At 43.5% G+C, this 17,484-nt stretch overlaps 1 protein-coding gene across 5 annotated transcripts in view; it reads right to left on the bottom strand.

Moving 5' to 3' along the window:
• PIAS1 (protein inhibitor of activated STAT 1) overlaps positions 1–17,078 on the bottom strand; it is an 81,536-nt gene extending 64,458 nt beyond the window's left edge. For 2 of the 5 annotated variants that reach the window (XM_030189797.1, XM_030189798.1), the window contains exon 1: positions 17,041–17,074. In XM_030189797.1, coding sequence (XP_030045657.1) covers positions 17,041–17,064 — 24 coding nt within the window. In that variant the 5' untranslated portion in view covers positions 17,065–17,074. Of the gene's footprint in view, positions 1–4,987; positions 5,030–16,501; positions 16,668–17,040 lie in introns of those variants that run through there. The other 3 variants (XM_030189799.1, XM_030189801.1, XM_030189802.1) reach the window with 3 other exon arrangements.
• Between the last annotated feature and the right edge of the window lie 406 nt (positions 17,079–17,484).

The following is a 17,484-nucleotide window of genomic DNA, read 5'->3' as shown; positions in this document are numbered from 1 at the left end:
AAACCAGCTCTCCTTTATGTGGGTCACTAAACACAAGCAGCTACTCAAACTTACAAAGGGGATTTAAGACCTTCAAGTAGCAGAGAAAGGCCCTGTGAATAACAGAGCACATTAAGAGGAATAATTGCTTGCCTTCTGTTCTCTGGAAATGAAGAGATACACTTAGTTTATATGAAATTTAGAAATGACCTTTGGCAAGAACCATTCACAAGGTCAGATGGTGTTGGAACTTTTTTGTTCAGATGTGCTTGACAAAAATCTACCAAAGGTGAGGGGAAGAGGACAGACTTTCACACAAGACTTTTAGGTACACATGCAGAGGTTCAAATGGTCAGCCTGAAGTGTTTAGGAGAAGACCCCAGGGAGAAATCACTGGATAGAGGGACGGACAACCTACTTAACCCCCTACAAAAACTGGGAAATGTTTGGATGAACCACCAAACACCAATCCTTGACTTGACCTTTATAACAGAAAAAACAGCCACATCCTCTAATTGAACACTGGGACAGACACTGGACAAGTCCAACCTGCTAAAAGGTCAAGAGGGATGGCACACTAGCTAACAACCCTTGCAATAGCATTTAGAAAGACATCAGACTCAAACACAGGCCAGAAATACAGACGCTCTGTATGCTCTCGGTAGTCTTGCTATTACTGTTACATAGTAACAAAGTAAACAACAGAAGATAAAGACTTTAATGGACCATCTAGTCTGTCCATCACTCACACTCAATAAGTCATGATTAAACCAATAATGATCAAGTGTTTATATTCCATTCATTATCTCTCTTTGGCATTTCTGGGACATAGAACATAAAAGTCCGCCTGGCCCTGTCCTTAGGTTCCAACTACTGAAGTTGCTGTTGAAGCCCACTATATTCCATCCAAATCAATCTAGTCATTTGTGGAATGCAGATCATAAAGACTGCCCGGCACTGTCTTCACGACCTACATTACTGGAGTTTGTCAAAGTCATTTCCAGCCCATCCTAAAATGGACTGCCATATGCAGGACTTGGACCATACAAGCCATGTTGTCTCGGATCGAGTAACCTATTGGATTCCAGGAAATTCACTAACGTTTCCTTCAGCAATGCTTCCATTACTTTTCCAATAACCGAAGTGAGGCTTACTGGCCTGTAGTTTACAGCTTCTTCTCGGTCACCACTTTTGTGAAGAGGAACCACATCCGCTCTTCTCCAAGGATTTATTAAACAAATATTTAAAAGGACCCACCAGAACCTAAGCTCCCTCAATATCCTGGGATGGATCTCGTCTGGTCCCATGGCTTTGCTACCTTCAAATGTTCAAGTTGCTCAAATACTTTCTTCCGTGAACAGTGCTATATGCACTCCATTCTCATATGTACCTTTGCCAGCCAATCATGGCCCTTCTCCAGGATTTTCTGACACAAACACAGTAAGTATTTGTTTAGCACATTTGCTTTCTCCTCATCACATAGAAGTCCAGAGCATCTTTCAGTCTCTCTCCTGAAAATATACTTGTCTCCCCCCCCCCCCCCCCCAAACCCCCGTAAGATTTCTAGCCATTTGTTCTTCTGCTTTCGCCAGATATCTCTCTCTCTCTTGGCTTTTTTTCAATTTCATTCGGTATTCCTCTGTGTTTCTCTTCTCGAGTTTTTCTGTATTTGATGAACACCAGCTCTTTTGCCTTTATTTTCCAAGCCATTTGCTTGGAGAACCGTATCAGGTTCCTTTTTCTCCTGCTTTTTATTTATTTACTCTCCTCAGGTAAAGGTCAGTAGCCATATTTATAGCTCCTTTCAGCCTGGACCACTGTCTTTCCACTTCTCGTATGTCTTCCCATCAGCTCATTTTACTAGAGTCAATATGTTTGAAATCCAGGAGTTTTGAGTGGCTGCCCTCTGCTTAAGAAGTTATATCAAACCAAATCGTTTGATGATACTGCCCAGATGGGCACCCACTCTGACATTTGACACATTGTCCCTATTTGTGAGCATCTGATCTAGTGTCACTCCTTCCCTCGTGGGTTGTCACCATTTGTCTGAGCAGAGCACTCTGAAAGGCATCTACACTCTCGCTACTTCTTTCCAATTTCACAGATGGAACTTTCCAATCTGTGTCTGGCAGGTTGAAAGCTCCCAGCAACAGCATCTCCTTTCTTTCCTAGCTTTTGATAAATACAAACAGTACATTTGATGGACTTAAGTGACAAGGCATGTGAACCTCCATGAGAATGCCTCAGAGGGCATGGCAGGACGAATCAGGCCAACTGATTCCACAGGCTGGTGCACCATTGCTGGTGAGGCCAGACTAATGCAACCAAAATTATCAGAGAATAAACCACCGCGATCCCACACGGTGTTCCCCCAGCCAGCAGCCACGAGGGAAGACAGACTCTCCCACAGCTACAGCTGAATCAGAACCAAAAACTTTTCTTTTCTGCAAGTTAAGACCCACAACATTTTGGCATTTTGTTGTGTCATCAGGAAACCCTACTGATCTGCTACTATTTGACAGGCACAGGACCTCAACTTTCATGGCTCCAGTATGTGCCAGTTGAGAAACACAGTTCAGGTTGTGCAGGCAGACTATATGGACCACCGAGTGAGCAATAGGAAAGTAGACCCAACAATAGCTGCAGACTCCTTGATGCTGACAGATTCATGTGGGTAGCGATGATCAATCAGCTGGACTCCAGAAAGACTAGTTTCTAGAGGATATTCCAAGGGGGGTCTCCACTACAGAAACACTTGCTTGACCCCGACTGGTAGAGTTACAGTTAGTTTATTTATAGCCCACTAAAGCCAATTACGTAGTTCATAGCGGATTACAGTTCAAGATGCTAGATCAAGAAAATCTAGGAAGTTACATAATAATCCAAAAGTTTAAAAAAATAGCTATACACAAGCTATATCTTTAACCCCTCAATTATCGGTTATATATAACATCCCAAAGAAGAAAGCTGCTATACAACATATTAATCCCTTAAAACATGTTTACAAAATAGCATCATCTTTAATCCCTTCAATACAAGACCTACCCTTTAATTCCTGAAAGAAAGACAACCATAAGCTGATCTCATTCACAGTACACCTGCTAATGAGATCAGCAGGATCGTGAATCATGCTGGAATGGCTTCATAAGAGCCCTCACCCAGAGGATCACTAGTAGGGTCATCACCACATACCTTAGAACATGAAGAATGTTGGACTAACAAAAAAGGATTAAAACTTTAAGCTTAAAAACAATCTCTCAAGTTAGAAAACCCTTGCCAGATTGGTGTTGCAATGGGTTTCCAAATACTCAAGGAACAAAGTGGAAAGATAACTTGGTGTAGTTTACCCAATCCAGACTCTCCAGCACATCTATGTGGTTGCCTTGAATGCTTCTACAATTCAGCTTGGATTAATCAACTAGAGAAGGATGACGCCAACATCCTCTATGTGAAAAGCGATCACCACTACCACCACAATTTTGGAAAAGGCTCTTGGTGTCACGGCCAGACTACCAAGGATGCAGAAGTGAAGAAAGCTCTTGAGGTGGTCCTGAATTGGAATGTGAAAACAATCTCCACATATAGTCAAGGAAGAGAAGAATTTACCTTTCCCAAGTGACACCCACAGGCCTATTTGACTCCCCTGGAGATCCATAATGGGCTGGCAGATCCTCCTTCCTTGGGGACCAAAGAGTTAAAAGGAATAATGCCCTCAACCTCACTCACCCCGAGGAAAAGGTTCAAAGGCTCCCAATTGGAGAACATTTCTGGTGGATTGCCAAGGGCTACCAATTAACACAGCAGTCTCCCCCGGATAGATCATTCAATTTTGTCTCTGATACTCTAAAACATCAGAAGTCTGCAATTTAAACCTCACACAGCAACCAATGTAAACTAACTTAGCAATGGAACGCCGTCTGCGGGCCCTCCCCGGAGGAGCTGAGTGCCGCTCTTACCTCAAAGGACCGAGTCCACCGAGCTCCGGTCACACTGCACGTCAATAAAAGCCTCAGAATAGCAGCGCATAAAAAGCACGTTTTTGTTTTGTTTTTTTCACGCTGTGAAGAAAGTTGGAGGCAAACAGCTACAGAGGTACTCCGGAGGCAGTAGAGGGTAGGAAAGGCAGGGACAGGGCGAACCTATGTGCCTGCATCCACAATGGGTAAGGCAGGGAAAGGGCGAACCTATGTGCTGTTAAAGTGGGCACCACCAGCCACAAACACCCCAGCTCAACTGGCCAAGCACAGGAGCCCCCCCAGGCAGAAATTTTCAAGGAGCTGAACAAGCTGCATCCCACCCTGCTGGGAGATAGAGAAATACTGAGAGGCAGATGGAGCTAGCCGTCCTAGAGGCAATATGGTTTTCAGTGTTCTCTATCTCCCCCTGCTGGTAGGTGGACACAACCCATTTGTAATGGATTCATCTGCTGCTGACGACACGGAAGCTCTTTTTCCACCATTGAAAATCATTAGCTTCACCTAAGGTAAACATGTTTACATCTAATCTTCTGACCGTTATTTTGCATCCCTAACCGCAGATTTCACAAATGCCCAGAAAGCCCCTGTTTTTCCCTGGGCACCTGGCCTTCTGACGTTCACCTAACCGTCAACTTCTCGTTTTGGCTTGCACCTGGTATTTTGCATCTTGTTTTGTCCATTCTTTCAACAGCCCCTGGTTTCAGTAACTATAACTGTCACAAACAAGCCGTTTGTCAATCTGCTTGCCATCTTTGAGAGTCAGACAGGCTTTTGATTTCCGGCCTATATATTCTTAATAAGCCTTCCATGACCTGTCTTTTCCAAAGGCAAAGCAGCACCTATTTTCTACAGACACCAGTGAGGCTGGCAGAGCTCCTCACAGTCCTCAGCCTCTACAATCAGGTTTTAAATACCCAAGATGCACAGAAGAAGAAAAAAAATATGCTAGAGAAGAAGGGGAAAAAACCTCTGCTATTTAAAAGTACCACAGAGAAAGAAATAGCATGAAGTCAAAAGACCGAAGAGCTCACCATCTTCTACCTGCTGGAGACCGAGAATATTGGATCTCTCTCTGCTGGCATTGGCGCTCTCTCTCTCTAGAGGCAGAATTCTCAGTCTCCATCTGCTAGAAGGCCTGCACATTCTGGGCCGGTCCAGAGGGACGCTAAGGAAAAAGTTGTTACTATGAGTTTGTCGCCATAGCAAGTTTTTCTTCACATTCTCTTTTATCCTTCTTTAGCAATGCTTTGCATCTACCTCAACAGTGTTTTTATTAATTCTTATTTTCTGCATTTGGATCCTTTTTCCATTCTTAAAAAGGATTCTCTTTTGGCTCTAATAGCCTCTTTCACTTCACCTTTTAACCATGCTGGCTAGTTTGTTCTTCTTTCCACCTTTAATACATGGAATAGATCTGATTCTACGTCCATACCTGCTTCAAAGTCCTAACCTTTGCAGCTGACTCTTTTGGTTCTTAACCATCATTTTTTTCATTTTGTTATAGTCAAACTTTTCGAAAATTAAATGCTGCTACAGTGAATTTATTTATTGACTTCGCTCCAGATATCAGCTCAAATTTGATCATGTTATGGATCACTGTTACCCAGCAGATCCAACACCGTTACCTCTTGTACCATGCATTCCACTAAGGACTAGATCTAAAATAACTCCCCTTCTTGTCGGTTCTTGCCCCTAGAAGCAGTCATTTATTACAGCTCTGACCTAACATTTATTCAGTTAATATTGGGGTAATTGAAAATCACCCATTATGTTGCCCAATTTGTCAGCTTTCCTAATTTCTGAAAACATTTCTTCATCATTTCCCTTCACACATAGAATTTCTATCCACAAGTATTCCCTCTTTATCATACAACACAGCCACACCCCCCACCAAGTTAAAGTTTCTCTTTAAAAAAAAAAAAAATCACCCAGACATCTTGTCATTAAACCCTCTATGATTTTTACAAAAAGTTGCATGGAAGCTACTGGTCGATAGTTGGTAATAACTGCAAGAGACAATTGGTCATTTTTCAGGATGGGAGTAAGGATGATATTACCTTGTAATTAAGAAAACTCCCTAGACTTGATGATGATTCAACCAGTTCAATAGTACAGCAAAGAAAGCTCTAGGAGCAGACTTGATTAAATATGACAGTTAAGTATCACGAGAACAATACGAGGAGCAACAATCCATAATGTTTGGCAGCAACTCATCGCCACCATGGGCACTGACCTGTGGGGTACCACAAGGATCAATACTCTCACCTATTCTGTTCAATATCTACCTCAAGGTACTAGCTGAGCTGATTCGGTATAAACTCAGTTCTACATCTACTCATACCCATTGAACCTGACTTACCCACAGTCCTGAATAAACTGATTACCTGCCTAACATCAATTCAAGAATGGACTAAACGCAACAACCTCTGCCTGAACCCAACTAAAATCGAGCTTCTCTGGGTCCCTAACACAAGTGGATACATACCCATCAAAATCTCTTTTGCGAAGTAAGAACTCCCCCTCAAATCACAAGTCAGGAACCTTGGAATACAGTTAGATTCAACACTTACTCTGATTCCCCAAATCCAAGCAACCATCAAGAGCTGCTTCTACTATTTGTGACAGTTAAGCTGCCTCTCTCCATACATCGAGAAGGGAAATCTTATCCCAGTTGTGCATGCCATGATATCATCAAGACTGGATTACTGCAATGCACTATACAATGGTCTGACTACAAAGGGCCTGCACCAGCTCCAACTGAGTCAGAATGCTGCAGCAAGACTAACAGACGGTTGCAAGCAACATGACCACATCACACCATTTTTACAAAAACGTCATGGGTTACCAGTACAATACAGGGCTAAATTTAAAACTCTATGTGTAATCTTCAAGGCCCTTAAAGGAAATGGCCCCACGTACCTGACGAATAGGATGATCCTCTACATACAGCCAAGGACACTAAGGTCCTCTCAAGGTCTATCACTAACCACACCCTCTCCAAAAAAAACATTACACGATGTGATACCCACAAGCAAGCCTTCTCCGGCGTAGCTCCCATATTCTGGAATGCACTTCCTGAAAGGCTCCACTTAACACAAGACTTCAGGAAGCAGGTGACAGCTTGACTCTTCAACCAGGCATTTAATGGAAGAAGTAACTAACTTGTTAGTCTCACTCATACACACACACACACAAGGAGCGACAGGGGCTGCACATACTGGCAGCAGGACGTGTTATCCACTCCAACCCTAGCTGAGACAATATTTAACTCTCTCTCTGACCTCAAGTTCACCTTTCTTTAAATTAGTCACCTTATTTTCTAACTTCTCTTACTCTTAGCTATATGTTCCATCTTTGCTTATACCCTACACTGTCAATTAAAACGTTCTATTACGTACTGTGTTGACACTGTCAGTATACTATGCCACGTTTTGTAGTTATTTGAATATTTTAACTGCTGTAGTTGCCTATTGCTCGTTTGATTTATTCTTCCTGTACACCGCCTTGAGTGAAATCCTTCAAAAAGGCGGTAAAATAAATTGTAATAAACAGAGGCATTAATCACTCCTCTGATATTTCTGAAAAACTAACCCAATATCTATCTGCTGGGATCGGCTCGTCTTCCTGCAATTAACTAGACTGGCATATAGATTTCTACACGATATAATCTGTTGTTGAGTTTTAATCACCTTGGTTCTAAAATGATCAGCCAACATCTGGGCACAAATAAGTCTGCTCTTTTGTCTATAACAGCTCCTTAGGCTCAGTTAGTGAATACTAATTGAGAATTTTATTTTATTTAGTTGTTCTCATCCAACTAATTGGAAAAATACTTTTTTAGTTCTAATCAAGTATTAATTCGAGTTATGAGCTTACTCCCAATTGTCCCCCGTCCCCCCCCCCCCCAGAGTACTCTCCCTCTCTCTGCTGGATCCTTAATAATTTACAAACGAGTCTTACACAAGGCCAGTTCTTTATCGTCATAGATTATGTGGTTGACATCAAACAGCTCTTCTCACTGGGACAATAGTATCTAATAGTTTGTTGGAGATTTTATTCCCGTTATCAATGAGCAGATTGCCATTTCCTTCCATATGGTCCTCTACAATTTCTATCCAGAAGGAATCTGTTTGAGTTTTACCTCTGGAATAAGTACAAGACTTAGGGGGTAGAGGACAGCCTCAATGCTTCTTTCCATCTTAAAAGTAAATGTTAACAAAAAATGATCTGACCAAATTAGCGGCGTCTAGGAGATATCTTTGTGAGAAAAAGAGGGAGAAATAGAATATGCCAACAGATTCAGATGATGACCCTTGTCATGTGATTGATTAATTTTAGGACAGGTTAGATTCCAAGATTTTAAGTAATCTAATAATTCAACATTTGAGTCTTCACTACTTTCCAAATGCAGATTAGTATCTCCTACCAATAAAATATTAACAAAGTCTAAGACAAAATTTTAAAAGATTATAAAAATTTTCTTTGGCTAACTGCCACAGTTTAAGATGACAAAAAAAAAATTATATGGCAACAAGACTTTTCCATACATTCATCAGATTTCAAAAACTAATAATGCTAAGGAGAGGTTTCTTTAGATCCTGCAATCCATTGGATTCTAGCAACTGCACTGTCCTGCAGTTCCCAACCATCTCACTGACCAAAACGTTCACAAAGAGCTTGAGCCTAGGTTTCCTGTTTCATATTTTATTAAGGTTCAACGCGTGTAGTACATATTGTTGCAAATTATATTAAAATGTATGGTAAAGACATCATTAAGTAGCAAGTATCAATGCAAAATGGAAACCTGCGGTTTTTGACACTTGGACAACACTAGAAATTTTTCACCATGTCCTGGACAGCATACGAAGAGTTACCTCGAGAGAATTTTCGCAGGCTATTTTTTTTTTTGATCTAGCTACAAAACTACAAAAAAAAAAAAAAAAAAAAGACGTGCCTATTAATCAGCAGCTGTTTTTCAGTGCTCATTATACTTGCAAAGCGAACAATAAAGTTATGTAAAAAAAAAAAAAAAAAAAATAGGGATATGAAACCAACAGTGAACTTTCTACATCTGGTTCAACATTTATGAGCTTTTTAAATTATGTGTTTTTATGCTTGAAAGTCTGCCAGAACTGTTAACAACTTTGGCCAAGATGGCTGCACGTACCAGACGTGCTCTTCGTCCAGCTCCTGAACTTTTTTTTTTCCTTGTAATGCTTAAGTGACGAGGGAAGGCCTCTGCTCGTTCACAGCAGAAGCAGTCCTCAACGCTGGGTCCGATGGATTTCTTTATGAGCATGTCTGGGATTTCCAAAGGTCAGTTGCTTTGCCTACTCAAGATATCAAGAGAGATGGGAGAATCCTCAGTTTCTCTTGTACTAGATATCACACTGAGCCTTGACAATCTTTTGGCTGTAATAACCTCTTTTACTTCATCTTTTAAGCATGCTGGCTGAAGTTTTCTCTTCTTTCCAGCTTTGTAAATACATGGAATGCATCTGGTCTGGGCTTCAAGATAGTATCAAACATATAAACGGCGAGTGACCTTACTCACTCGCAAATGCGCAGTAGAGACTTCCTTCTCTGCCCCGCCCCAATACGTGATGACGGGGGCGGGGCAGAGAGGGAAGTCTCTACTGGCATGCTGCAGACGTCGGAACCGCTCTCCCTCCCCGGAGCCGCCGCCCCTCTACCCGGCCCGAGCAACACTGTAAACTTACATCACCACGCAGCAGCAGGCACATCAGCAAAGCTGCCGTCGGGCTTCCTTCTCTGCCTTTGTCCCGCCCTCGACACAGGCAGAGAAGGAAGCCCGCCCTGACGGCAGCTTTGCTGATGTGCCTGCTGCTGCGTGGTGATGTAAGTTTACAGTGCTACTCGGGCTGGGTGGAGGGGCGGCGGCAGCGACTCCGGGGGAGGCGGGGCGCCGCCGACCTGGGGGGGGGAGGCTCGGAAACCCCCCCATTCCAAAAGTAGCCCGGTTTCACGGGCTCAACAGCTAGTTTTTGAATAACTTCCACGCCTGATTTAGTGTCCTAACCTTAGCAGGTGATCCTTTTAGTTTCTTTTTAACCATTTTCCTCATTTTGTTATAGTCACCCTTTCGAAAATTAAATGCAGCTACAGTAGATTTCCTTTGTGGATTCATCCCAGATAATAGTTCAAACTTGATCATGTCATGATCACTGTTTCCCAAGGAACCCAACACCGCCACCTGTTGCTCCACGCCATGCATGCCACCAAGGACCAGATCCAAAATGGGTCCCCCTCGTCAGCTCCTGGACCAGCTGCTCCAAGAAGCAATCGTTTATTACATCTAGAAATTTTATATCCCTGGTACTCCCTGATGCAACATTTACCCATTGGGGTTATTGTTGTTTGTTGGGTATTTGAAGTCACCCATTATTATATCACTGCCCAATTTGTTTCCTAATCTCTATAAACATTTCTTCACCTGCCTGTTCACTCTGTCCCAACGGACAGTAGTACAGCCCTACAAGAATACTCCTTCCCTTCACAAATGGAATTTCTATCCATAATGATTTCATGCTGTCATCAGTTTCATGTGAAATGTTTATTTTATTTGACTCAATTCCCTCTAACATATGGCCTAACCCCCCTTCCAATTAGATGTCTCCTTCCTGCCCCCACAGGCCCTGTCTCTACCCCCACCCGTGGGCTCTGTCCTCATCTGCAGAAGCCTCAAACATTTATGATTTTATTGAAGTGTAAGGAATATACTATGCAACTGTTTATAAATAAAATAGAAAATAAAAACAACCTGACTTCTTAGAAGATGGGCTGGTAGCAGGAATGTTCAGGATCCTCCATGCATATTTTGCTAGTTGTGGCTAGTATGCTTACAATCTTTATGCTTTAATTAGATTGTAAGCTCTGTTGAGCAGGGACTGTCTCTTCATGTTCAAGTGTACAGCGCTGCGTATGTCTAGTAGCGCTATAGAAATGATAAATAGTAGTAGTATGCTTACTCATTTTTCCAAAAAAATTAAAATATTGTAGTCTGCATCACTCAAAGCATAAATGACAGTCTAATTCATTAACAGGCTTCAAAGTAGAAAATGACATGGAGACAAACTTTGTCTCCGTGCCCACGGGCTCTGTCCTCATCCCCATGGGATCTTTCCCCGTGTCAGTTTCTAGTGCCTATTATATCTACCTCATCATTTAGTGCTATATACTGTAACTATCCCATCTCATATTTTAGGCTTCTAGCATTTGTATACAGGCACTTTAAATTGTGGGTTTTTTCCCTTTGATCTACAAGCTGCTTAGAAGGTGAAGGGGATAATGTGCATCCTTTATCCTGCTCTCTCATTAAGCACACCTGGTTTGCTTTCAGTACTGATGAAACCTCTCTACTGGGATTCCCTAAATGTCCTGTTTCAGCAGTATCCTTCAAGGATATGGCACACCAAACCATGAGCTCCTGGGTGACTGTTGGCTCCCCCCACCCCAATGCTAGTTTAAAAGCTAGTGCCAACAGCCTGGTTCCATCCCGATTAAGGTGGAACCCATCCTTTCGGGACAGTCCTAACGAATCTAAATCCCTCATCCCTGCACACACACCTCAACCATGCACTGAAACTTCATAGCTCTGCCTGATTTTTTGGTCCTGTGCATGGGACTTTGTCTAAAAGCCTAAATTTGGCACAGAGAACCTCCTTCCCATATCTTCCTATGCCACTGGTATCCAAATTTACCAAGGAAGCCGGCACCTCCCCAGGCAGGCAAGTCACCAGGCAATCATGTCCACAAGCCACCCAGCTATCTACATGCCTAATAATAGAATCACCAACTACACCAGCCGTCCTAACCCTTCCCGCCTGGGCAGAAGTTCTTGGAGACATATCCTAAGTGTGACAGGATACTGCATCCCCTGGTGGGCAGGTCCTGGCTACAGGAGTACTTCCTACTTCACCAGGGTGATGCTCTCCTTATAGGAGATCTCCCTCCTCCAAGGCAACACAGGGGCTTCCAGACTGGAGATGGGACTTCTCTACAATGTCTCTATAGGTCTCCTCTATGTACCTCTGTCTCCCTCAGCTACTCCAAGTCCGCTACGGACGCGTTCTTTGACAGCTAGGAGCTCTTTGCATCAGGCACACACATAACTGCTCACCAATTGTGAGGTAATCACACATGTGACACAATGCAAAAGACTGCTGTCTCCATCTTAGTATTTTTGAGTTTTTCAAAACTTGCTAAGTTAAGCATATTAGTCTAATATAAAAAAAAAGTCCCAACTTATATGTATATTGTGCGATTTATTTAGTGTTTTCTTCTTAGAAAGTAATGAAGTGTAATTAAAACTAAGAGCACTCCTCCCTTGTTATTCTAATTAGAATAACTGACTATAAATAAAGAGTTGTACTAGGGATGGGCAGGAGTTGGGGAGTGTGGGTGGATCTGCTGGGAAACAGTGATCATAACAATCAAAATTGTGTCAATATCCGGAGTGAACTCATTACAGAAATCTACTGTAGAAGCAATTAATTTGACAAAATGAGGAAAATGGTTAAAAAGATGCTGAAAAGGTCAGCCACAAAGGTTAAAATTTAAATAAAGCGTCGACATTGTTTAAAAATTGTGGAAGCGCAGAGCAGATGAATTTTCCATGTATTAAAGGTGGAAAGAAGAGCAAACGACAGCCAGCATGGTTAAAAGGTGAAGTGAAAGTGGCTATTAGAAAAGAGCATCCTTCAAAGAATGGAACAAGCATCTGAACAAAGAAAATAAGAAGCAATATAAGCAGTGTAAATCTAGATTGATAAACGCAGTGAAGAGAAACTTGCTGTGGAGACAAAAAAAAAATTCATACTGACACCTTTTTCAGGTATATCAAAAGCAGAAAGCCTGTGAGGGAATCCGTGGGACATTAGATCATGAGGACAAGGCCATACGGACAGATTGAATGAATTCTTTGCTTCGGTCTTTACGGAAGATGATGCAAGAGATCTATCTGTACCGTAAATGGTTTTCAAGGGTGACTATGTGGAAGAACTGAAAGAAATCTCAATGAACCTGGAAGACTTACTGAGCCAAACTGACAAGTGAAAGACCTGGACCGGATTGCATACACCCCAGGGTACTGAAAGAATTCAAAACATTAAATTGCTGATGTTAGTACCTGAAGATTGAAGGACGGCCAATATAATGCAGATTTTTTTTAAAAGAGTAAGTCATTTTCTCAGTGGAGGAGTGTGAATAGCTCCGCAGGGATCTGTACTAGGACCGGTGCTATTTAACAAATTAATAAATTATCTGGAAAATGGGACAAGCAAGGTAATTTTGCAGACGACAGAAAACTAAACAAAGTTGTCAAAACACATGCACAGTGTGAAACATTGCGGGAAGACCTTCGAAAACAGGAAGGCTGGGCATCCAAATGGCTGATGAAATTTAACATGGACAAATGCAAAATGATGAACATTGAGAAGAATAATTCTAATAATAGTTACCTGATGTTAAGGTAGAAGTCAGCCCTCAAGAAATGACACGTGTCACTGTAGACAATAAGCTGGAGGAGTGGCCTAGTGGTTAGGGTGGTGGACTTTGGTCCTGGGGAACTGAGTTTGATTCCCACTTCAGGCACAGGCAGCTCCTTGTGACTCTGGGCAAGTCACTTAACCCTCCATTGCCCCTGGTACAAATAAATACCTGTATACAATATGTAAGCCGCATTGGGCCTGCCATGAGTGGGAAAGCGCGGGGTACAAATGTAACAAAAAAAAAAAAAAATCTTCTGCCCAGTGTACAGCAACAAAAAAGCAAACAGGATACTAGGGAATATTAGGAAAGATTGGACAATAAAACCAAGAATATTTTAATGACTCTGTATCATTCCATGGTGTGACCTCACCTCTGTATTCAATTCTGGTCGCCATATCTCAAAAAAATTAGAAAAGGTTCTGAAGAGTGACCAAAATGATAAAGGGGATGAACTCCGCACATATGAGGAAAGGCTAAAGAGGTTAGGGCTCTTCAGCTTGGAAAAGACAGACAAGGGGAGATATGAGTGAAGTCTATACAATCCTAAGTGGTGTAGAACTGGGAAAAGTTAATTGATTTTTCACCATTTCAAAAAAGTACAAAGTCCAGTTAGTTCAATTAAATTACATGGAATTACCTTTAAAACAAACAGGAGGAAATATTTTTCCACTCAAATAATAGATAAGCTCTGGAACTCGCTGCCGGAGATGTGGTAACAGTGGTTGGAGTATCTGGGTTTAAAAAAGGTTTGGACAAGTTCCTGGAGGAAAAGTCTATAGTCTGCTATTGAGACAGACATGGGGAAGCAACTATTTTCCCTTGGGATTGGTAGCACAGAATGTTGCCACGATTTGGGTTTCTGCCAGGTACTTGTGACTTGGTTGGCCACTGTTGGGAACAGCATACGGGGGTAGATACGGTCTGACCCAGCATGGCTATTCTTATGCTATGTACTTAACTCACACAGTATCCTTAAATAGAAATAAGAACATAAGAACTGTAGCAGAAATTCCCTATGCAAATAAGTACACGATATGCCTGTGGAGTACCTCAAGGATCACCATTATCACCAATACTCTTCAACATGATGATGATCTCACTGGCAAAGTCCTTATCCAATCGAGGCCTTAACCCATTTATCTATGCAGATGATGTTACAATCGACATTCCCTTCAGATATGCCATGACTGAAATAACCATTGAAATGACCACCTAAACTTCAGGAAATCATTAAAAATCCACCACTTCAAAAAAAGCTTACCCACCAAACATAAATCCCCACACCCAGCAACACAACATAATCAATGATCGTACTGGACAATTTTCTATCCTCTTTCCCCCCTACCCCATGACGCCTGATTCACTTCTACCTCATTTAACCACAACATAATCTTGTATTTGTTATCAACCGAAATGGCAAACACCTTTACGGTACTTTGTAAGCCACATTGAGCCTGCAAATAAGTGGGAAAATGTGGAGTATAAATGTAGCAAATCAAACATATAAATGGCAAGAGGCGTACTCACTCGCAAATGCGCAGTAGAGACCCTCTCTGTCCCGCCCCCGCGTCAATACGTGATGACGGGGGCGTGACAGAGAGGAAACCTGTGCACCTGCGAGTGAGGGAACTGCCGTCGCCACCGCTCCCCCCCCCCAGGGTTGCCACTACCCCCCACCCACCCGGAGCCGCCGCCCGGCTTCACTACCGGTATTCAAACTGCCGGAACGCAGCACACAGCTCATCAGAGCTGCTGTTGGCCTTCCTTACCTGCCTGTGTCCTGCCCTCGCTGACGTTACGTCACACGAGGGCGGAACACACACAGAGAAGAAGGAAGGCCGACGGCAGGTCAGATGAGCTGTATGCTGCGTTCCGGCGGTTTGAATAGTGAAGCCAGGTACCCGGCCCGGGTGGAGGGGTGGCGGCGGTGACTCCGGGGGGGGGGGGCCTTTCAACCCCCCCCCTTCCTTTACTAGCCCGTTTTTACGGGCTCAACGGCTAGTACATAAATAGAGTGGCCGGACTGCACACATGATGACTGAACATCTTGCCTAACCTAATTTTTATTAAGAAATCAAATAAACTTAGGGCTTTCTTTACAAAGTCACGCTAGCAATTTCTGCACAACTGAGAGGAATTCTTATCAGTTTCTCCTCATTTAAAGCGTAGGACTTGCTAGCACAGCTTTGTAAGAAGCCTTTGTATTTTACAAAGACAGATGTGAGATTTTCAAAGCTAAAAAACACAAGCATGTCATGAGAAGGTAGATAAATCAGTTTCCAATATTGCATATAAAAGACTAAAAGATTAAAAAAAAATCTTTAGTAGACTAAATACATTTTTTAGCTTTGTAAGGCCAGAGCCTCATTTCCTCTGATCACAAATGAAAAAAAGATGACAAATATCAAAAAACCTAAGCAAAACAAAATGGAAATTAAAAGTACAATATTTTTTTTAAATTGTATTCCAATTTTAATTACATACACAATTTATCAATAAGAATACAAAAAAAAGTTAAACCTTTCAAATCAATGCATCATTCATACTATCAAAACAGTTTACACATAATTAAACCAGCATTGACACCACTGAATGGTTTGTTCAGGCAGGCAGTTATAAGCCTCATTATTCTTAACATTAACAATAATATTTGCGTTGTAACATTAACAGTTCATCATCATGTGTTAAGGTTACAGGCTTCCTGAATGAAGGTCTTTAGCACACTTTCCTTTAAAAGTGGAGCAACCCCCCCAAAACTGATCCAAGGAAGCAGCAGGAGACAGCAGCCCAACCCATCCCCCACTGGCAACTCACAAATGTTCCCCTCCCCCAGCACACATTCAATTGTTAGCTCCTCCGTCCTTCCTTTGGCTGGAACACGCTCCCCACCCCCACATGTGCACTGCCACACGCTCCCTCTTCCCCTTCCCCACAGCTACACAACGGGGACTGGAGAGGATCTGCAACTTCCAACAACTCCCTTGTCAAACCCTGTCCCACCGGACTGTAACAAACAGCACATCGTGCACCGTTACCTGGCGAAGTAGCAGCGGGGGAGGTTTTACATATTTTGGCAAAAGCAATGCAACGAGCAGAAGCAACACATGTGCGCCCATCGCACCGTATCATCAGCCCCTGCAGCCGCCCACCACGTGCACGTGGACCCGAGCAGCAAAGGCGCTCGCTCGCTCGGCAAACGGCAGCGGAGGAGGGAGGGAGGGAGCCGGCATCAAAACAAAGAGCTCGTGGCCGGCTCCCACCCCACCCCCTACACAGGCCTCGGAGCTCTGGGCCCCAGCCCGGCTCTTTCCCTCGCAGACGCAGCGGACACGGATCCCACCTCTGCCGCCGGGGTCTCGGGGAAGCTCCCGGGACGGAGGAGGAGGGGGGGGGCCCGGCCGGGGGAGGAGAGGCCTGTGCGGGCCGGAGGCTCTCGTGCCGCGGCCAACCCGCGCCTGCTCCGGGGCTGGGAGCCCGGTCTGCGCCGCTGCCGGGGGAGGGAGCTGGGGGGGGGGGTCGGGTCGCTCCGCCTCAAACGCGCCGCCATCGGAGCCGAATTCAAGCTGCGCTTTACCTTTAGTTCCGCACTGTCCGCCATCTTGCCGCTCTGCGCGCAGGCGCAGTGAACCCGCCGAGTACGTGGCTCTTGACGTGCCTTGTGACGTCGCGGCCAGGAATTTGAATAAAGGCGCCAAGAGTGGGGAAGGCCCCGCCCCTCCCTCTTTTATTTATTTACCAGTAAAACAGGGAGGCCCGTTTCTGACAGAAATGAAACGGGCGCTAGCAAAGGTTTTCCTCGGAGTGTGTATGTTTGAGAGAGAGTGAATGTGCAAGTGTGTGTGTGACAGAGAGACAGTGAGACTGTCTGCGAGTGTGTCTGTGAGAGAGAGTGTGTGTGTGAGACAGAGAGAGTGAATGTGCGAGTGTGTCTGAGAGAGAGTGTGTGCATGTGAGAGAGAGTGAATGTGCAAGTGTGTGTGTGACAGAGAGACAGTGAGACTGTCTGCGAGTGTGTCTG

The sequence above is a fragment of the Microcaecilia unicolor genome, chromosome 1 (assembly GCF_901765095.1).
Source record: "Microcaecilia unicolor chromosome 1, aMicUni1.1, whole genome shotgun sequence".
Taxonomy (NCBI): Eukaryota; Metazoa; Chordata; class Amphibia; order Gymnophiona; family Siphonopidae; genus Microcaecilia; species Microcaecilia unicolor.
This window is presented reverse-complemented; position numbering and strand designations above follow the sequence as displayed.